This window comes from Hemiscyllium ocellatum, chromosome 38 (genome assembly GCF_020745735.1).
Source record: "Hemiscyllium ocellatum isolate sHemOce1 chromosome 38, sHemOce1.pat.X.cur, whole genome shotgun sequence".
NCBI lineage: Eukaryota > Metazoa > Chordata > Chondrichthyes > Orectolobiformes > Hemiscylliidae > Hemiscyllium > Hemiscyllium ocellatum.
In genome coordinates this window covers 30596837-30619731 of record NC_083438.1, presented here as the reverse complement: position 1 = coordinate 30619731, position 22895 = coordinate 30596837, and the positions used below count along the sequence as shown (strand labels likewise).

The 22895-nt window shown below is 43.4% G+C and overlaps 1 protein-coding gene across 1 annotated transcript in view; it reads right to left on the bottom strand.

Annotated features, from left to right (window-relative positions):
* Nucleotides 1-687: 687 nt before the first annotated feature.
* The window catches only part of LOC132833913 (sialic acid-binding Ig-like lectin 10), a 57193-nt gene continuing 34985 nt past the window's right edge, over nt 688-22895 (bottom strand). Inside the window, exons 8-15 of the mRNA XM_060852573.1 lie at nt 21014-21295; nt 11931-12212; nt 9662-9943; nt 7818-8093; nt 6862-7155; nt 5116-5212; nt 4746-4827; nt 688-1018 (exon numbers count right to left, since the gene is read on the bottom strand). Coding sequence (XP_060708556.1) covers nt 782-1018; nt 4746-4827; nt 5116-5212; nt 6862-7155; nt 7818-8093; nt 9662-9943; nt 11931-12212; nt 21014-21295 — 1832 coding nt within the window. The 3' untranslated portion in view covers nt 688-781. The remainder of the gene's footprint in view (nt 1019-4745; nt 4828-5115; nt 5213-6861; nt 7156-7817; nt 8094-9661; nt 9944-11930; nt 12213-21013; nt 21296-22895) is intronic.

Sequence of the window (22895 nt, the reverse complement as noted above, 5' to 3'; positions counted from 1 at the left end):
TGGAACGATGTCTATAAGGGGGAATTCCTTGAGGTAGGCTATTGTCTGTCGAGTCTTTGAGAACATCTCTCCTAATCCACCTCAGCATGGTAAGGAGGACTTTGTCATTCTTGTTTCCAAAGCTGAGATCGGTATCTTGTGGAGGTCCTGGTGTTGTTTCTGTTCTGAGATTTATTTTGCAATTTGATACAACTGAATAGTTTGCTAGGCCATTTCAGAGGACACCTAAGAATCAAAATTGCTGTGGGTTTGAACCTGCGCATATTGCAGTACATTTCCTTCCCTAAAGACCATTATTGAGCCAGATGAGTTTTTATGATCATAACAAAGATTAAACCATAACACAGGGGAGCAGAAATAAACCATTTAGCCACTGTTACATGGTCAGTATTGGCCATTTAATTCCATATTTTATTTGGAATTCAAATCTCATTATCTCCCAATTACATCGGGTCATTTTCTCTCAGTGCTACTGCCTTGGAGGCAGCAATTAACAGCACTTCTGTTCTCGATTACTTCTGACCGAATAAATTTGCCTCGTTTCTCCACTTTAGAAACAAAGTTCCCAAATAATGACAGCACATTATGAAGCTTCGTCACAACTGCTTTTACTAACATATGTAAAATTATTCATAAGTATTATGCACCTTCTGACAGCATGAAAAAGATGCAGCAATTGGAAAGCATGTTCAGAACTACCAACAAAGTTGGGCAACGTCATTTTTATCTTCATTATTATCCAACCATATAGGCTGCACCAACCCCTCTCCCTGTTTCTCTGTCAGTTATGTTGGAATCTGATCTGTGCATATTCTGTGTCCTCGTCTCTGTGCACTGTCCCGTCACCTTTGGGCAGTTTTGAGAAGTTGATGTTGGCGTAGAGAACATTTTCAGTTCTGTTGGGGTCCTCTTGTCCAGCATCACCTCCCACTGGACTGTCAAAGACATCCTGAGGAGATGGTGTATCCCCCTCTCTAATTGTGTCCAGAGGGTCCGTAACTTTCATGTTCTGTGAACCCTGTAGAGAAATGGAAACAGAAGATATTCTCACGTCATTTGTCAGCAGGGGTAGTTTTAAATTATTGCAAAGCCTTTTGTCAACTGTAGTCCTGTGGGTTTATTCGGAGTTTATCCTGCTCTTTCTTACTTTGAAGACTAAAGTTCCTTGTTCACAGAGACTGAACGTCCCAAGTTCTCCTTAGCCACTGAAGAATTTTATTTATTGAACTGTAGTCATTAATGTAATCTAGAGAACACAGCAGCCAATTTGCACAAGCAATCCTGAGAAGAGTATTGAGGCAGTTGGAGTACACTGAAGAGGGAAGTCAGGAGGGCAAAAAGGGGACATGAGATAGCTGAGGCATATAGAGTTAAAGAGAATCCCAAGGGTTTTTACAAATACATTAAGGACAAAAGGGTAACTAGGGAGAGAATAAGAGCCCTCAAAGATCAGCAAGGCGGCCTTTGTGTGGAGCCACAGAAAATGGAGGAAATAATAAATAAGCATTTTGCATCAGTGTTTACTGTGGAAAAGGACATGGAAGATTAAAAAATGTAGGGAAATACATGGTGACATCTTGAAAAATGTCAATATTACAGAGAAGGAAGTGCTGGATGTCTTGAAACGCATGAAGGTAGATAAATCCCCAGGAACGATCAGGTGTACCCTGGAACTCTGTGGGAGACTCGGGAAGTGATTGCTGGCCCCCTTGCTGAGATATTTGAATCATTGAGCATGAGGTGCCGGAAGACTGGGAGTTGGTTAACGTGGTACTGTTTAAGAATGGTGGTAAGGACAAGCCAGGGAACTATAGACCAGTGAGCCTGATGTCGGTGGTGGGAAAGTTGTTGGAGGGAATCCTCAGGGACAGGAGATACATGTATTTGGAAAGGCAAGGACTGATTAGGGATAGTCAACATGGCTTTGTGAATGGGAAATCATGTCTCACAAACTTGATTGAGTTTTTTGAAAAAGTAACAAATGAGGGCAGAGTGGTAAATGTGATCTATGTGGTCTTTAGTAAGGCATTCAATAAGGTTCCCTGTGGAAGACTGGGTAACAAGGTTAATTCTCATGGAATACAGTGAGAACTAGCCATTTGGATACAGAATAGACTGAAAGGTAGAAGACAGAGGGTGGTGGTGGAGGATTATTCTTTAGACTGGAGGCCTGTAACCAGTGGAGTGCCACAAGAATCGTGCTGGGTCCACTACTTTTCATCATTTATATAAATGATTTGGATGCGAGCATAAGAGGTATAATTAGTATGTTTGCAGATGACACCAAAACTGGAGGTGTAGTGGAAAGCGAAGAAGGTTACCTCAGATTACAACAGGATTTTGATTAGATGGGCCAATGGGCCGAGACATGGCGAATGGAGTTTAACTCAGATAAATGTGAGGTGCTGCATTTTGGGAAAGCAAATATTAGCAGGACTGATACACTTAATGGTAAGGTCCTAGGGAGTGTTGCTGAACAAAGAGACCTTGAAGTGCATGTTCATAGCTTCTTGAAAGTGGAGTCACAAGTAGATAGGATAGTGAAGAAGGCGTTTGGTATGCTTTCCTTTATTGATCAGAGTATTGAGTACAGGAGTTGGGAGGTCATGTTGCGGCTGTACAGGACATTGGTTAGGCCACTGTTGGAATATTGCGTGCAATTCTAGTCTCCTTCCTATCGGAAAGATGTTGTGAAACTTGAAAGGGTTCAGAAAAGATTTACAAGGATGTTGCCAGGGTTGGAGGAACTGAGCTATAGGCAGAGGCTGATCAGGCTGGGACTGTTTTGCCTGGACGTCAGAGACTGAGGGGTGACCTGATAGAGGTTTATAAAATTATGAGGGGCATGGATAGGATAAACAGACAAAGTCTTTTCCCTGGGTGGGAGAGTCCAGAACTAGAGGGCATAGGTTTAAGGTGAGAGGGGAAAGATATAAAAGAGACCTAAGGGGCAACTTTTTCACACAGTGGGTGGTACGTGTATGGAATTGGTGGAGGCTAGTACAATTGCAACATTTAAAAGGCATTTGGATGGGTGTATGAATAGGAAGGTTTGAAGGGATATGGGCTGGGTGCTGGCAGGTGGGACTAGATTGGGTTGGGATATCTGGTCGGCATGGACGGGTTGGACCGAAGGGTCTGTTTCCATGCTGTACATCTCTATGACTCTATGACTTTAAATTTCTCAACAGCTGTGTTGAAATAACTCACATCTTCACATTTTTTTTTAATGCTGTTCTGTTTGAGAGAGATAATGATAGGTTCCAAGACACTGTTTCTCATTGTTTCTCTTCCAAATAATGGCTGTGGGATCTTTTAATATCCCCCTGAGGACAGACAGAACCATTTAATATATCATTTGAAAGATGGCACCTCTGACAGTATGTAGTTCCATCACAGAATTGGAAACGCAAGACGTTCTGAAATTTTCTGGGACATTTGTGTTAAATGATCGTAGAATCTTGTATATGGTATTCATAGCTCAGTGGATGCAATGTCATCCATTTCTATGTCTCCATCTCTCTCTTTCTCTCTCTCTTTCTCTCTCTGTCTGTCTCCATTCTCCATCTCCTAGTCTTGACCCTTTCTCACCTCTGAGATAGAATGACATAGTTTGACTCTGAAATTTGGATTTGAGCTCTCTTCTTCCCTCACATGTTCCCAAATACCTCACAGCCACTTTTTGAAGTGTATTTGCTGTTGTAATGTAGGATGTGCAGCACCAGTTTGTGCACAGAAAGGTCCCACAAGCAGCAATAAAATAAACAGGCAGCATGAGCCAATTTCTGCACAAAAGAAGAACTGCAGGTGCTGGAAATTTGAAAATAACAACAAAAAGAAACTGTTGGACAAACTCAGCAGATCTGGCAGCACGAGTAAAGAGAAAGCAGTGCATATTGAGAGTAGAATGACTGTACGACAGAACAGGGCCAGTGGCACTCCCTTGGGACTGACCCTCCAATAGTGTGCTACCCCCTTGGTACTAACACCCCGGAGTGACAGTGCTGTCAGATTGTGTTTAAATTTGTGCAGTTGGTTATTAAACCCAAGACCTTCTGACTCAGAGAAATGGAAGGTGAGAGTGCTGCCTGCTGAGCTACTCCTAATGAAAGCATCTCACTTGAAACCTCAACTCCCATCCTCCTCTGACACTGGTTGACCTGCTGTGCGTTTTCCAGCTGCACTCTCTGTTCACTCGGATTCTCCAGCATCGGCAGTTCTCACTCTCTCCAAATCCATGGGTAATCATTGGCATATTGCCAATTCAACCATGTTGCCTGCACACAACCTTCACACCCATCTCTTTGTTTCTAACTCAGTTTTGTAGGAATTTAACATTATGTCTCTTCCGTGCAAACTCCCATCACTCCTGGGCAGTTTCAAAAAGGTGACGCTGGTGCAGAGATCCTTGGATTTGTTTTGGAGATGCCGGTGTTGGACTGGGGTGTACAAAGTTAAAATTCACAAAACACAAATTCACAACACACATTGAAAAATTTTCAATGTATAATTGCAGTTACATCACACTGTAAATGTTTGCTATAAATTCTATGTGTTAGGATTGAGCCCTCCACTACCACCTGATGAAGGAGCGTCACTCCGAAAGCTAGTGTGCTTCCAATTGAACCAGTTGGACTATAACCTGGTGTTGTGTGAATTTTAACTTGGATTTGTTAGTTGCAACATGTTGCATTGTCTAAATACTGAACTTAAAGCTTTGGAGTGAGTATAAACAGCTTCTGTACCTGGTGTTTCACAGAGACTCGACGGTCGGTCAATGCAATGTCACTGGTCTTCGAAGCTGTCTCCTCAGTTGCTGTCTTTCTCCTGCAATAACATAATATCACAATGTGGTTAATGTATATCAGAGAGTCAGTTACATATTTGGACATTTCTGCTGATTGTACTTTTATCTCCCTATCAGGCAGCACGTTCCAGATCACAACAACTCAGACACTTGGACACACAACAATGAAGTGCTCTAGATTATGGGGAAAAAGGACCAATTAGAGAAGTAGTGTTTAGTACTTCACCTCAAGGGAACAGTCATCAACTGAAGGAATGAAAGTGGAAGCAAATGTTGCGAGTAAAATTGAATGAAGCAGTTACACTTACTTTTTCACACTCAGCATGATTAAGATTCCAGCCAGAAAAACAGTCAACATGATTCCAATCACGACCAGTCCTACTGTGCATTTACTGCAGAATCTACCTGTAAAAACAACCATTAATTATCACACTTGAATGATGCTCTGATGTATCTTTGGAAGCAATGCACTCCACTTTTCAGAATATACTCTCAAGCACTGTTGACACTTCATACACCTCCATTGCCCCTTGAAGGGTTGTGGGTATTTTTTTCTTGAACCACACCAGTTGAGAGAGGAGGGCAGTTAAGAGGTAACCGCATTGGAGTTTGAAACTGTAATCACATACGCACAGACTGGAGTAAAACATCGGGTTTCCATCATTAATGGGGTATCAGTGACCCACTTCATGATCTCTGTCTTTGTATCAAAGCAAACTCAGTAAAATAATCAATCATCAGTTCATTATCATGTTGCTGTTTGTGGGATGTTACTTTGCATAAATCAGAAGTTATGTTTCCTCCAATCAAGCGATCATCACACTTCTGAAGTACAACAACATGGGTAAACATATCCTGTCATAATGTGAGCAATATACTCGTCCAAGACTAGATTGTGTTGGGATATCTGGTCAGCATAGACGGGTTGGTCTGATATGTCTGTTTCCATGCTGTACATCTCTATGACTATGAGTCTGGATGTAATCTATGGATCATTTGTATTTACATTGTCTGGATATTCTGATGTACCGTTAGTTGTCAGAGCACCATAGACTGGTGTTGTGTGTCAGCACCCTGCAGAATCCCATAAGCAGCTGCCTCCATGGGAATTGTCCAGGAAATTGGGAATTCTGATAGGCTGCTGCCCTGCATCCGGATTGCCTTGACAAAGCCCATTCAAGTCAGAGACCTCAGAGGTCACCATTTTCTTTATGTTCAGACGATTGAGAGCTTAGTCTAACATCCAGATAAACTGATCCCACAAGCCCCAAACAGACCACATAATCCCTGAGTTCACCTCACTGTACCCTTACATTTCCCAGACATCTGACAATCATTCCTCCTCTGAACAGGCACCTTCTCATTCACCAACAACCCAATGCCATTCTTCTCCTCCTCCCCCAATAAACAGACAGACTCCCGCTCGACCCAATCCAGACATAACACCCAACTCAAAATGATTCACCTTAACTCACTGCTGGCCTGAACCATTGGGATGGGACCCACTACCCAAACTGCCAATGGCCTGAATTCCCCCAGCCTAGTCCCAACAAAGGCCCCAATGCTACCCTGCTGCTAGCCTGATGTCTAGCTCCAATTGTCCTGCCACATTAACAACCCCCCACCAACCACTTCTCCACCACCCGCCTGCAGCCTGTGATGAGACACCCACCCAAAGGCTGGACATTGTCCTCAACCAGTCCCCCCAACCCCCTGCCCCCACACCACCCCCTACTACATTGTCTGTCTGTATTTTCAATTAAGGCTTTTTTTGGGGGGGGGGGGAGGTGTGGGGGTATGGGTGAGGGTGGGAATATGTTGATGAGAGTTCCTGATTTCCTTTTCACTTGGTGAAGAAAGCATTTCCTGACTTCCTCCCCAAAATGTCCTGACTCGAACTTTATCCAGTGTTGTCACTGGCACATGGGGACATGTTGGTCAGAGGCCAGTGGAAAAGCACATTACAAAGGAAGTGGCGAGGGGACAGGAAGGGGATTCTCGAGTCTAGAGTACAACCAGCCAGGCAGAGATCGATTGTGGGTCAAACCTCTCACCTCTGACCCAAAGATACATGTTGTGTGTGGCTACTCCATGTGGGTTTCGAATCGAGCAGGATGCCATCACTTTCTCTTCACCCTGGTCTCCCTTCAGGATCAGCGAACCCATCACCAGATGCCCCACTCTGAGCTGCTGCGACACAAAACCTCCGAGTGTTTGGTTTCCGCTGAGGTTGGCATGGGGCAGGTGCCAGGTCAGGTCTCCAGGAGGGTTGGAGTTGGCCACACAGGCGCAGGTGATCCCCTCTGCCCTCCGAGCACATTCCGACTCCCAGGAAATCTCCGGACCATCTGAGGAGGGAATAACAACAATTAGTCAAGTTACACCCTGCACACCAAAGTCTTTGTCGAGGCCTTGCTTCACTCCAAACTTAAGTTTCTCAATGCTCTCCCCCATCTGCCATGTTCCATAAACTTCAGCTCATCAAAAACTCTACTGCCATGTCCCAAGTTGCACTGAATTGGATTAAATAATTATGCTCTGACATTAACTGAGCAACATTGACGCTCAGTCTGGGAACACCAATTGATAATTCCCATCCTTCCTTTAAAATCTTTCCCTACCCACTTCTTTCCTCTGTAACTTCCTCCAACCCTACATCTCTTCCTAAATCTGTGAGTTCATCTAGCCCCTACAATCCTCCAAGATCTCTACCGTCCTCTAATTCTGGCACCTTCAACCTTCCCAATCGCCCCTCCATTCGTGACCATATCTTCACCTGCCCAGGAGTCAAATTTCTGAAATTTCCTCCCTAATCCTCCATGCCCCAGTCTCTCCTCATTTACAATGTCCCTTAGCAGCTATCTAAGGTCACCTATCCTAGTATCACTATGTACCTCAGTGAGGGACAGGTTACAGCAGCGAGGAGGTTATACTAAACTACAGTGTGGAAGCTTCCCCAGACAGATGATCACTGAGTTTTAAGAAGAGACAGACAGAGTAAAATGCTTACATTCCACATTCAGGTGGGTCATATTGGAGCTGCTGTTACCCAATGGATTTGTGACCATGCAGTAGAAACCTGCATCATTCCCTCGTGTTACTGGAGTGAAGGAGAGAATCCGGCTGCTTGTGTTTAGCTGGGTGCTGGTGTTACCTTCCATCCTGAACCACGTGTAATGCAATATCGGTGGGACACTTTGACCGGAACAGATTAATGTGACGTTGTGTCCCTCTCTGATCCCAGCTGAGGCTCCACTGATGGACACAGTGGTCTCCCGTGGGGGATCTGGAACAAGAGCAGAGGAGAATCAGCAGGTAATCCCCATGGCCCACAATGTTCTGGGATCCCTGTTACAGCATCTTGAGTATTTTCTGATAGTTATGGCTCCACCTTCAATTGCCTGCATGGAATCATCGAGATGTACAGCACGGAAACAGACCCTTCGGTCCAACGCGTCCAGGCCGATCAGATACAGCCTAAAGCTTTGGAAGTCTCTCACTCAAGTTTAACCACCTTCAGGCAAAATGTTATCCTGAGCCACAAAAGGAGACTGAAAGCACCACCCAAAGGTTTAATTTAGAAAGTGTCTTAAAAGAGGAAAGCCCCTCCCCCTACAGCCTGGTACACAGGAACAGAAGGCCATTCAGCCCCTCCTCCTCTAGCCTGTTACACAGCTGAAGTATTTGTGCCTGTGTTTATACACATCCACATTCCTGTCATAAACAATGTAAATCTCAGAGTCTCTCAGGACATTCTTTGGTTTCTAATGACATAGCTGGGGAGTCACTGGTCTGCAGATGACACCACACACACAAACAGAACAAAGGAGGAACTGGAGGGTTTGATGGACCCAGACAAAAGGCAACGAGATATTTGGACTGAACATGAATGTGGTGATGGTCAATGTAATGGCTCTGAATGGCATTGGGGACAACATGATTGGGTGCATTGTGATAGGGAAAGTGGACACATTCCAATATTTGGCTCAACAATAAACATCCAAATTACATCCAGGACTGAAATTTAGCTTAGAAAAGCCACAGCATGACCTGTGACTTCGGTCTCAACACCTGAAAACAGTCCGAAGTTGAGCAAGTGTCAGCTGTAGTCACTAATGTGGAGGATTGTATGTGATGGATGTGAGGGTTAGGGTCTGAAGAAAGTGGAGAGAGTGGAGGGTAACAGCTTTTGAGATGTGGGTATAGCTGAGCATGCTCAGATTCAGCTGAATGCAGAGCAAGATAAGTGAGTGGCTTAGATAAAGACTGGGAAAAATTGGAGTTAAAAGGGAGTGTTAAGTCCAGTCAGAGTGAACGAGACAGATGAGTAAGGACATAGAAATGAGGAACTATCTTTGTCTCAGCAATAGTTGTCAGAGAAATTGGCAGCACGGTGGCTCAGTGGTTAGCATTGCTGTGTCACAGCACTAGGGACCCAAGTTCGATTCCAGCCTCAGGCGACTGTCTGTGTGGAGTTTGCACATTCTCCCCGTGTCTTTCCCCCAGGTGCTCGGGTTTCCTCCCACAATCCAAAGATGTGCCGGTTCGGGTGAATTGGCCAAACTAAATTGTCTAGGAATGTGCAAGTTAGGCGCATTAGTCAGGGTAAATGTAAAGTGATAGGGTAGGGGAATAGGTCCGGGTGGGATACTCTTCGGAGGGTCGGTGTGGACCAGTTGGGCCAAATGGCCTGTTTCCACACTGTAGGGATTCTATTCTATAAAGCAGGAAAGGATGAAGGAAAATCAGACTGTGAATAACATTGGAGGGTGGAATGAGGGGGGGCTTTATGAGAAGGAAGAAGACAGTGCCAATGGTTCCTGTAACAATGAATGAATCTAGCAGTAGTCTCACATTGCACAATGATGGTGATGGAGCCCTCCACTGCTCCATGGTCATTCTCTGCCACACACTGATAGTCTCCAGTCTCCTTGGATGTAATGTAAGGAATCTCCAACCACAGCTCATTGTTGGAACTTGTTCTGTTCATTGTGACATTAAGATGTCTCCACGTCAGGTTAGAAGCTGGGAAACTCTCGACAGAACAGATTATCACTGCGGAATTCCCCTCAATTATATTGATTGATGAATCTTTAATCACAGCAGGAGAAGTTATTGTGAGATTCCGTGGTGGGTCTAAAAACAAAGGAAGAGAATCCCGTGAGCAAACAGTAAGCAGCAAGACTCTATAACCATCTTTCTGATTCTCATATGTGGATCAGCTGTTACCATCACTGAGTGGAAGTTGCTTTATTACATTTCTGATGGACACTGTCTGTATAAGCTGTCACCAATGAGGGGGCGCTCTCCATCCTGAAAGAAACAAAATGCCTTGTCCATCCTCAAAGCCTAGGCAGCAATGAATTGGATTTGATCAACGGAATATGTTATGATCCCAGACCAGATCACCAGTTCTTACCTGGCGAGGCATCAGGAAGCTTTCTTTGAAAGGAAACGGAGTTTGAAATGTCACGGACTAACAAAGCGAATAAAGTCACAAACGAAAAGTTACTATCTAAAGTTAGAACAGTAATAAAATAGATAATATATATCCAACTTAGATTCCAGATTTGGAACTCTGTTCTGTAAATGGCAGCCGATGCTTGATCAATTGATAACTTTAATTCTGAGACAGATAAACTTTTGTTCAGCAAAGGTATTAAATTAGATGACTTACAGTGTGGAAACAGGCCCTTTGGCCCAACAAGCCCACACCGACCTACCAAAACATAACCCACCCCCCTACATTTACCCCTTCACCTATCACTACGGCCAACCCACCTAACCTGCATATTTTTGAACTGTGGGAGGAAACCCACGCAGACACGGGGAGAATGTGCAAACTTCACACAGTCAGTTGCCTGAGATGGGATTGAACCTGGGTTTCTGGCGCTGTGAGGCAGCAGTGCTAACCACTGTGCCACCGTGCCATCCATAGAGATGGGCCAAAGGCAGGTTGATGAAGTTTGTTCATTGATCAGCCATTATCTTATTGAACAGAAGAACAAGTTTGATGGGCCGAATGGTCTACTCTTGCTGCTTTGTCCTATCTTACGAATTTCCAAAATTAACATCAGATAAAAATAGATTCCAGAGAAAGTGTGATCAATCAGCCCACAGGGCTATTCAAATACTAAATAGATAGATTCCACAGTGACATATCTTGACATTAGTGACCCTGTATATCATCAACTCTCATTAAAACTTTAAAAGGGATTGCAACTCCTCACTTGCTGGATTATTAATGAAGATCTTCTGAGCTTCTGATCTCACACAAATTTAAGACCTATTCCTGTTAGTTCAAACGGTAACACGTAGCATCAGCTATTGGATCAGAGGTGGTCTCCGAATTCCTAACTGAGCAATAAAACAGCTCCTGGGACTTCATCCCAATCTCCGGTCAGACAGAATCAGGCCTTTATCAGAGCAGCACAGCAAACAGCACTCTTCATAAACAGATGTTCGAATGCGTTTCTCTCTCTCTTTCTCTCTCTTTCTCTCTCTCTCTGGTGGTGTCTGGTGCTCTCCACCACCAAATCCTCCCCGCTCAGCCCCCACCAAAAACTGTCCAATTGACACAAGCTCAAAACAGCTTTTGATTCTTGACCTCATCTGAGAGATTTACTGGAACCGTTACAACAAATCGCACCCTTATGTCCAGGTAGGAATGAACATGCAACCATTGGAATGCTTGTTCCCTGAATGTTACAATGTTCACCACTTGCTGGCTTACATAGTGCAAATGGATCCAACAATGAAAATAATTTCAGCACAGCAAAATGTGCAAGAGTTACTGGTTCAAGACAGCATCTTGTTAATGTAGAATTTCCATTCCTTCAGCTGAGAATTAAGCTCATACTGATCCAGTGCAACACTGAGGGATGCCACAGGTCTTATCTGTGTGTGGGTCAAAAGTCACATGACACCAGGTCATCAGGTGTAGTCAAATTTACTCACCTGATAAAGGAGCAGTGCTCCGAAAGCTGGGGATTCAAAAATAAACCTATTGGACTATAATCTGGTGTCATGTGGCTTCAGACTTTGCCCATCACTGGCACCTCCACATCATGTCTGTATGTGTGTGCGCGTGTGTGTGTGTGCGTGTAAATCTGTGTGCACTCACATTGCACAGTGACGGTTAAGGAGCCCTCCACTACTCCGTGTCCATTCTCTGCCACACACTGATAGTCTCGAGTCTCTCTGAATGTAACACGAGGAATCTCCAACCACAGCTCATTGTTGGAACATGTTCTGTTCACTGTGACATTAAGATGTCTCCATGTCAGGTTAGAAGCTGGGAAACTCTCGACAGAGCAGATTATCACTGCAGAATTCCCCTCAACTATATTGATCGATGAATTTTTAATTACAGCACGAGAAGTAATTGAGAGATTCCGTGGTGCATCTAGACAGAAAGGAAGAGAATATTGTGAGCAAACACAGTACATTGCAAGACTCCTTATCTCTGTCTGAATCTGACGTATGGATCCTCATATCTAAGTTGCTGTATTACATTGTTGATGGACGCTACCAATGTAAACTTTCATACTGTACGTTCTTCCTCCTCCCACCAACGAGGGCGCTCTCCATCCTGAAAGAAGCACAATGCCTATCATATCTTCACAATATTCTCAAAGCCTTCGCAACAATGAATTCAATTTGCTCAATGGAATTTTGAGGGATTAGATTAGATTACTTACAGTGTAGAAACAGACCCTTCGGCCCAACAAGGTCCACGCCAACCCACAACCCACCCATTCCCCTACATTTACCCAACACTACGGGCAATTTAGCCTGGCCAATTCACCTGACCAGCACATCGTTGGACTGTGGGAGGAAACCGGAGGAAACCCACGCAGACATGGGGAGAATGTGCAAACTCCACATAGTCGGGAATTTAACCCGGGTCTCTGGCGCTGTGAGGCAGCAGTGCTAACCACTGTGCCACCATGTCACCCACATATAATCTAACCACCCAAACACAGGGGAAAACATGCAAACTCCAAACCGACAGTCGCCTGAGGCTGAAATCGAGCCGGTGTCCCCAAGGTCCCTGGGCCCCCACTGTGAGGCAGCAATGTTAACCATTGAGCCACCGTGCTGCCTATAGAGCTGTGCAGCAGACCCTTCAGTCCAACACATCCATGCTGACCAGATATCCGAACTTAATCTAGGCCCATTTGCCAGCACTTGGTCCATGTCCCTCAAAACCCTTCCTATTCACATACCCATCCAGATGCCTTTTAAATGTTAAATTGTACCAACATCCACCGCTTCCTCTAGCAGATCATTCTATACACTCACCACTCTTTGAGTGAAAAGGTTGCCACTTAGGTCCCTTTGAAAGCTTTCCCCTCACACCCTAAACCTATGCCCTCTACTTATGGACTCCCCCATCCCAGGGAAAATACCTTGTGTATTTATCCTATACATGCCCCTCATGATTTTATAACCTGTTCAGCCACTGATGCTCCAGAGAAAACAGCCCCAGCCTATTCAGCCTCTCCCTATCGCTGAAACTCTCCAACCTTGGCAACATCCTTGTATATCTTTGCTGAAACATTTCAGGATTTACAACATCCTTCCTATAGTAGGGTAAGCATAATTGTACACAAGATTCCAAAAGTGGCCAAATTAGTGTCCTGTACACACACAATATGACCTCCCAACTTCTATACTCAATACTCTGACTGATAAAAGAAAGCATACCAGACACCTTCTTCACTATCCTGTCTACCTGTGACTCCACTTTCAAAGTACAATGAACCTGCACTCCAAGGTCTCTCTGTTCAGCAACACTCCCCAGGACCTTACCATTAAGTGTATAAGTCCTGCTCTGATTTGCTTTTCCAGAATACAGCACCTCAAATTTTTCTAAATTAAACTCCATTTGCCAGTCCGCAGCCCATTGGCCCATCTGATTAAGATTCTGTTGTACTCTGAGGTAACCTTCTTCACTGTCCACTGCACCACCAATTTTGATGTCAGCTGCAAACTTATTAATTACACCGCCTATCCAAATCATTTGTGTAAATGACGGAAAGCATGGACCCAGCACTGATCCTTGTGGCACACCACTGGTCACAGGCCTCCAGTCTGAAAAACAACCCTCCACCAGCACCCCCTGTCATCTACTTTTGAAGTTAAAAATCACACAACACCAGGTCATTTGGAAATGCAATCCTTCAGAGCACTGCTCCTTCATCAGGTAGCGCTCCGAAAGCTTGTACTTCCAAATAAACCAGTGGACTACAACCTGATGTTGTGTGGTCTTTAACTTTGTCCACCCCAGTCCAACATCGGCACCTGCACATCATTCTAATTTTGAGCCAGTTCTGTATGCAAATTGCTAGTTCTCCCTGTATTCCATGTGATCTATCCAGTCTACTATGGGGAACCTTTTCAAACGCCTTAGAAGTCCATACGTATCCACTGCTCTGCCCTAATCAATCCTCTTTGTTACATCTTCAATAAACTCAATCAACATCGTGAGAAATGATTTCCCACGCAGAAAGCCATGTTGCCTATCCCTAAACAGTCCTTGCATATCCAAAAACATGTAGATTCTGTCCCTCAGGATTGCCTCCAACAACTTTCCCACCACCGATGTCAGGCTCAGTGGTCTATAGTTCCCTGGCTTTTCCTTATCACCTTTCTGAAATAGTGGCACCAAAATAATTTTGAGGTATTTTAGGTGTTGGAACTCATTTCCTCAAATTCCAGGAGCAGTAATTATTGTTTTATAAATTGTTGCATTGCTTTCGAACTTTGGGGAAAAAAAATCAAAACAACAGCACTTTACAGCAGCAAATAAGTGCATGATTTTTAAGTATAACTTTGCTGCTTTTTTTTGTAAATCTACAATAGTGAGGAGAGTGGGTTATTTTTGGTTATATGTTTTACTGAGATCTGTCTCTTGATTAAAATTTAAAAATATCAAACTGAGTACTAAGTTAGCCTGAAGTAGTGTTTTTTCAAGTAGTAAGACTGTGCTATTTTCTAGGTCTGGAGGTTCTGAAGGTGCAAAGATGGCCTTTAGTAGAGCGATGTGCTCTTCCTGTTGGATCTGGGAGGTTAGGGGGAATTTCCATGTTACTAATGATTCTGTCTGCAGGAAGTGTGTTTCGGTTAAACTATTAAGAAGGGGGAGGGGGGGGGGGGGGACCCAGAGAGATAGTGAGGAAAGAGAGATCAATCTGAGACTGGTACCATTGGGAAAAGGAGTGAATCAAAACAGGGAGGGTGGGCAGGAACACAGCAGAGAACATGGTAGGACTGATGAATTAAACTTCAGTTATTTCAATGCAAGAGGCCTAACAGGGAAGGCAGATGAACTCAAGGCATGGTTAGGAACATGGGGTATCTTAGCAATTATAGAGATGTGGCTCAGGGATGGACAAGACTGGCAACTTAATGTTCCAGAATAGAAATGTTACAGGGGTTTGAGAGAGGAGGGGAGTGGTGTTTTTGATAAGGGAGAACATTATGGCTGTACTTGGAGAGGATATTCCTGGGAATATGTCCAGGGAAGTTATTTGGGTGAAAGTGAGAATCAAGAAAGGGATAATCACCTTATTGGGATTGTATTATAGACCCTCCAATAGTCAGCGGGAAATTGAGAAACAAATTGTTAAGGAAATCGCAGTTATCTCCTTACAAGAATAATAGGGTGATAATGGTAGGGATTTTAACTTTCCAAACATAGGTCAGGGGTGCCATACTGTTAAGGGGTTAGATGGAGAGGAATTTGTTCAGTGTGTATCAGAAAAGATTTAGATTCAGTATATTTTATGTCCCTCCCAGAGAAGGTGCAAAATTTGACCTACGCTTGGGAAAGAAGTGTCAGTTGGGGAGTACTTTGGGGCCAGCGACCATAATTCTATTAGTTTCAAAATAGTGATAGAAAGGGATAGACCAGATCTAAAAGTGAAAGTTCTAAATTGGAAGCAGGCCAATTTAGACAATATTAGGCAAGAACTTTCGAAAGTTGATTGGGGATGGATGTTCAGAGGTAATGAGATGGCTGGAAAATAGGAAGCCTTCAAAAATGAGATAATGAGAATGCAGAGACAGGATGTTCCTGTTAGGGTGAAAGACAAGGTGTAGGGAATACTGGATGACGAGAGAAATTAAAGTGATGGCTATGATAAAGAAGGAAGCGAATGTCAGGCATAGACAGCAGGGATTGTGTGAATCCTTAGAAGAGTATAAAGGCAGTAGGAGTATACTTAAGAGGGAAATCAGGAGGGCAAAAAGGGGACAAGAGATAACTTTGGCAAATAGGGTTAAGGAGAATCCAAAGAGGTTTTATATGTTATGATCCCAGATCAGATCACCAGGTTACCATCTGGTAGGGGATCAGGATGTTTCTTTTTTATAGGAAACAAAGTTTGAGACTGCAGGTACCTATAAAGAGATACACATAAAATTCTTTAGATTTCTGCAAATGATTTTACAATCCAAGTTTAAAACAGTAATGCAATGGGCAATATACATACACCTTTTATTCTAATTTCCAAAATTCTGCAATCACACGTCAAGAGTGAGATACGATACCCTCCACTTGCCTGGATGTGTGCAGCGCCAAGAACATTCAAGAAACTCAACACCGTCCAGGACAAAGCAGCCCATTTGATTAGCACTACATCCACAAGCATCCACTCCCTCCATCACCGATGTTCAGTGTGTGTGTTCTACAAGCCTTACTGCAGAAATTCACTAAAGATCCTCAGACAGCACCTTCCAAACCCACAACCATTCTATCCAGAAGGACAAGGGCAGCAGATGCATGGGAACATCACCATCTTCAAATGCCCCTCCAAGCCACTCACCATCCTGACTTGGAAATACTTTGCCTTTCTCAGTCACTTGGTAATAATCCTGGAATTCCCTACCTGAGGGCATTATGGGTCAACCCACAACAGCTGACCTGCAGTGGTTCAAGAAGGGCAGCTCACCCCCACCTTGTCAAGGGCAACTAGTGACATGCAATGAATGCTGGGACAGCCAGTGATTCCCCCTTCCCACAAATGAATTTTAAAAAATGAATATGAGGTAAATGTGGATCACAGAGACTGTGACTGATCACCCCACAGAGCTCATCAACTAATAAATGAGGTAAAGATAGATCCAACAGATTTCTCAACAACACTCCCAAACATTAGTGATCCTGTGGATTATCATTACAAGGGGCTCCCACACACCAGCCCATACCTCTTGTCAAATTTTCTTATCCCTTCTTCATTCCCCGAGTAAAACTTTGCAAGGGTTTCCAGATCCTTATTTTTTCAGTCATTGATGAAAAACAGCATCTTCTCAGCATCTTGCCTCACAAAGTAAAAACCTTTTCACCTGAGTTCAAACTTTAAAATGTAGCCTCACCTCCCGCCTCCCAGAACATAGCCTGATTCTAAACTTGACTGAGCTATAGGACTTCCTAGGATGTCATCCGAAGCTCCAATCAGATCAAGTCAGTTATAGGGGGTCAGAGTGTCATACGGCATAGAAACAGACCCTTCAACCCAACTCGTCCATGCCAACCAAGTTTAACAAACTAAGCTGGTCTCACTTGCCTGCATTTAGTCCATATCCCTCTAAACCCTTCCGATTTTTGCATCCATCCACATGTCTTTTAAATGCTGTTACTGTACCTGCATCCGTCACCTCTTCTGGCAGTTTATTCCATATACATACCGCCTTCTGTGTAGAAAGGTTGCCCCTCAGGTCCTTCTTAAATCTTTCCCTCTCACCTTAAAAATATGGCCTCTACATTTGAACCAGCCAAACATCAGGGAAAAGACCTTTACGATTCACCTTATCTATGCCCCTCATGATCTTATAAACCTCTGTAAGGTCACCTCTTAACCTCCTACACTCCAGTGAGAAAAGTCCCAGTTTATCCTCTCCTTCTAACTCAAACCTCTCATCCCAGTAACTTTCTGGTTATTCTTTTCTGTACAATCTCCAATTTAATAATATCTTTCCTGTAAAAGGGTGACCAGAACTGAACAAAGTACTTCAAAAGTCGCCTCACCATATCCTCTACAATCTTAACATAGTGTCCCAACTCCTACACTCAATGATCTGAGCAATGAAAACAAGCATGCTAAATGCCTTCTTAACCACTCTGTCCACCTATGAAGCCACTTTCAAAGAACTATGTACCTGAATCCCGAGGTCTCTCTGACAACACTACCCAGAGCCCTACCATTAACTCTACAAGGCCTCAATGTTACACCTGAATTCTGTGTTCCTTCGTCTTTGCTCTTGTTGAAAACCTTATCAAATGCCTTCTGGAAGTCCACCAAAACAACATCTGTCAACACTCCCTTTTCAATCCTGATTATACCTCCACTCCTTACACACCTGCTGACCCTTGCAGCCAGCTTTAAAATGAGACCATGATAAAAGTTACAAACATAATTTTGATGCCATACTGAACAATGCTGGAGAAGATTGGCTGAAGATTTTTAAGGTTGCAGACACATGCACCCTTTGCTTAAATAGTACTCAATGGGCAGGTTAATAATGAGGTGAAACAACTCAAATAAAATGTATTTTGCATAATAAAACTCCAAATGACCTGTTAATCATCCATGTGGCAATCCAAAACATTAAATTGTATCATTTTGTACTTGGAACATATTGTGCCAGTCTTATTATTCACTGCTGTAACTCCAATATTGCCATTGTCAGCTCTCTGCACATTTTTAACTACCTTCAACAGGAAGTTGGGGGTGTTTATACTGACAGAAACCCTGAGCTTCTGGTTGTCTACCACTTCTATCACTGTGCTCCCCTGGTCAGCATCTCTGTCTTGGACTTGCTGTAGTGTTCTGGTGAAGCTCAGCGCAACCTAGAACAACAGCACCTCATTTTCCACTTGAGAACTTCCCAGCCTTACATAGAACATAGAACATAGAAGGATACAGCGCAGTACAGGCCCTTCGGCCCTCGATGTTGCGCCGACCGAATCCTACCTAACCTATACTAGCCCAATAACTTCCAAATGCCTATCCAATGCCCGCTTAAATGACCATAAAAACTTCTGGACTCAATACTGAGTTCAACAATATAGGACTTGAGACTCCTTCTCCCATGTCCTGACCCCCTTCCCTTCACACCAGGCCTTGTTATCACACAGTCTGCTGTTATACACAACCCATGGTTAACCATTAATTGTCCCCATTAGTAGCTCTCCATTTTCCTCATCTTATCATCAAATCCTTTGTTTGTCCAACTGTTCTTCTCTCTGTCTTTGGTCTCTATCTCCACCTATCGTTTACACTTTACCATCCTCCCAACGCCCTATCTTCTGCATATAAACAACCTTTACCTCACTACCATCAGTTCTAGGAAGGGTCACTGAATCCGAAACGTTAACTCAGATTTCTCTCCACAGCTGCTGCCAGACCTGCTGAGCCTTTCCAGCCATTTCTGTTTTTGTAACAATCCATAGAATTTCCATTCAAACCTCCCATGACAGATTTTAAAGTTCAAATTCAATTCATGAAATTGAAAATAATAAAACAAATAGATTAGGAAGTGTCACGTAATTTGTATTGCTTTAAAAACCAAGCTAATCCCTAATTTCTATTAATTGACAGAGCATGCAAAACCTATCTGTTCTGGCCTATGTGTGGGCCTCTCATCCACTGAACTGCACTCTGCAGAGCTCTGTTAAGTTGTATTTAAAAAAAGCATAAATCAGTTTGGCACTTTCACTACAAAGACTACAGTGCAGAAGGAAATAACCTATTGAGAAAACTACCCACGTACACTAAACCTAACTTCTGCCAGTTATGTCCACATCCTGAGGTGCTGTTTTACAAAAGCAGAAACTGTGAAATTAGAATTTAATTTTAATACTCCCATGAGCTCACTAAACTCCAATCTCCAATACTTATATGTTGACCTGAGGAGAGCGGTTCGGTAAATGAATCAAATCCCAAGCAGTTAAAAAGGGAGTCACAGGATAACAGGAAGCATTCAGTGACATCAAAACTTTGGACCAAACACTGAGCTCATGCTAATTTTCTGCATTCTGAGGTCTTTAAAGTTCAGCTTAGCAGAATATTTAGCAAAAAAAAAAATGCTTGGAAAGCAAATTGGGGAATTTGAATGATTGATGGAAACACCGTGTGCAGTAATTTATTTTTGATGACATCGTATGAAGGCATGCATCGAGCTGTCTGAAATAGAAACACTTAGCGAAGGACACAAGCCACAGCCAACAAATTTGAGAAGAATGAAGGACAACATGCATAGGTTGAAGAATTAATACTTGGGAGAAACGTTAGGGGTGAGTGTAAGTCGGTCAAAGTCAATAAGTGTGGTGCTGGAAAAGCACAGTCCGTCAGGCACTATCTGAGGAGCAGGAGAGACGATGTTTTGAGCATAAGCCCTCCATCAGGAATCAGCATAAACCATCTGAGCCTATTTCACCACTTAGTCAGCTCACTGCAATCTCCGTCTCATCCCCATTTATCTACATTGGATTCAGGTCGTTTCCTACCTAACTAAAAACAATCCAGGGTATTCACTGCCCAGTGTTGGGAAAATAGTTCAAAATCTCAAATGAAAACTGAAAGGCCTTGACATTCTCAGCAGCATTTGTGCAGAAAGAAAAAGTTAATGGGCCAAATTGTCCGAGGAGAGCTTGAAATCCTGGCAGTAGATTCTAAAATAGTGCAGAGTGCAGAGTGGTGCAGGGGTAGCATTGTGCTGGGAGAAGCCAATTAAGTAGCCTCCATAATGGCCTCATTGCTTTCTCATAGCAGGACAGTTAACAGCAATAATCCTGCATGGAGCCAGCTTCTGGCTCACTCTCCCTCCAACTAACTATCTGAGCGATTAAAACCAAAATGGCGGCTGACCTTGCAACAGATCTGAATGAGACCTTGCCACAAACCCCACCTCGATCTCTCAGCAGCATTCATTCTTGTTCCGGCATATTGCAATATTCACCGACTGCTGGATTAGACAGCCCAACAGCAGAAATAACTTCACCACAAAGAAATCTGCAATTCTAAGTGCAGAGGATTGCTGGCTCAAGGCAGTATCTTGCAAATCAACAGAGAATTGAAACTCATACTGATAATCCAGTACAACAACTGAGGGAGGAGGTATGTCGAATGTGTGTCTGCAGGGCTGTACCCATGTGTTTGTGTGTGTATGTGAGAGAGATGTTGATGTCTGTGCACTCACATTCCACAATAATGGTTATGGAGCCCTCCACTGCTCCATGTTCATTCTCTGCCACACACTGATAGTCTCCATTCTCCCTGTACGTAATGTGAGGAATCTCCAACCACAGCTCATTGTTGGAACTGGTTCTGTTCATTACGACATTAAGATGTCTCCACATTAGGTTAGAAGCTGGGAAGCTATCAACAGAGCAGACTATCGCTGCAGAATTCCCCTCAATTATATTGACCGATGAATCTTTAATCACAGCAACAGAAGTCATTGAGAGATTCTGTGGTGAGTCTAAGAAGAAAGGAAGAATATATTGTGAGTAAACAGAGTGTACAGCAAGACTTTATAACCATCTCTCTGACTCTGTTGTGTGGATCCCCATAACCTTCTCAGAGTGGAACTTGCTGTATTACAGTTTTGATGGTCACTGCTGATATAAATAGTCACACTGTACGTTCTTCCTCCCACCAATGATGGTCCTGTCCATCTGAATGAAAGAAATGGCCTTTCAGATCCTCATAGCATTCTCAAAGGCTTGGGAGCAATGAATTGAATTTGATCAATAGAATATTGAGAGATATGTTATGATCTCAAGCCAGATCACCAGGTTGCCATCTGGTGAGGGACCAGGAAGCTTTCTTTAATGGAGATAAAGTTTGAGATGCCATGGACTTAGAAAGAGAGTAAAGTCACAACATTCCATATTAACAAATGGAAAGTGTAACTATCCAAAGTTAGAACAGTAATACAATCACCAATGTACAATTTATATTCTAATTTTCAAGTTTAACGGTGAGGCTGTAATTGATCTCATCAAATGCCAAATGAGAAGAAGATAGATCCCAAATATTTCTCACCAACACTCCCAGATATTACTGACCCTGTGGACCATGAAATGTCAATGAGATCTCATTGACAATAGATAGCAATTACTCACCATTTGAATTTGTAATTAATCAGAGATGTGTTCTGAGCCAGACCATTGCGCTCATATCCCGAAGGGGACTGGTGGAGGGTTGCTTTTCGGACTGGAGGCCTGTGACCAAGATCATTGCTGGGTCCATTGCATTTTGCCATTGATGCAAATGATTCGGATGTGAACATAGGAAGTATGGTTAGTAAGTGTCCTGATGACACCAAAATTGGAGGTGTAGTGGACACTGAAGAAGGTTACCTCAGAGTGCAATAGGACCTTGATCAGATGGTCCAATGGGCTGAGGAGTGGCAGATGGAGTTTAATTTAGATAAATGTGAGATGTGGCATTTTGGAAAGGCAAATCACGGCAGGACCTATACACTTAATGATAAGGTCCTCGGGAGTGTTGCTGAACAGAGACAGGTTCGTAGTTCCTTGAAAACGAGACCTCAGGCAGACAGGATAGTGAAGAAGGCTTTTGGCAAGATTGCCTTTATTGCTCAGTACAGTGAGTAAGGGAGTTGGGAGGTCATGATGCGAATGTTCACGATATTGGTTCAGCCACATTTAAAATACCGCGTTCAATTCGGGTCTCCCCGCTATAGGAAGGATGTTGCGAACTTTAAAAGGGTTCAGAATAGATTTACAAGGATGTTGGCAGGGTTGGAGAGTTCCAGCTACAGGGAGAGGTTGAATATGCTGGGGCTGTGTTCCCTGGAGCGTCGGAGGCTGAGGGGTGACTTCATCGAGGTTTATATGATCATGGGGGGCTTGGCTAGTGTAAACAGACGAGGTCTTTTCCCTGGGGCGACAAAGTCAAAAACTAGAGACTGTAGGTTTAAAGCGAAAGGGCAAAGATTTAAAAGGGACCAAAGGGGCAACTTTTTCATGCAGAGGGTGTTGTCTTTATGGAATGAGCTGCCAGAGAAAGTGGTTGAGTTGGCACAATGACAACATTTAAAATGCATCTGGGTG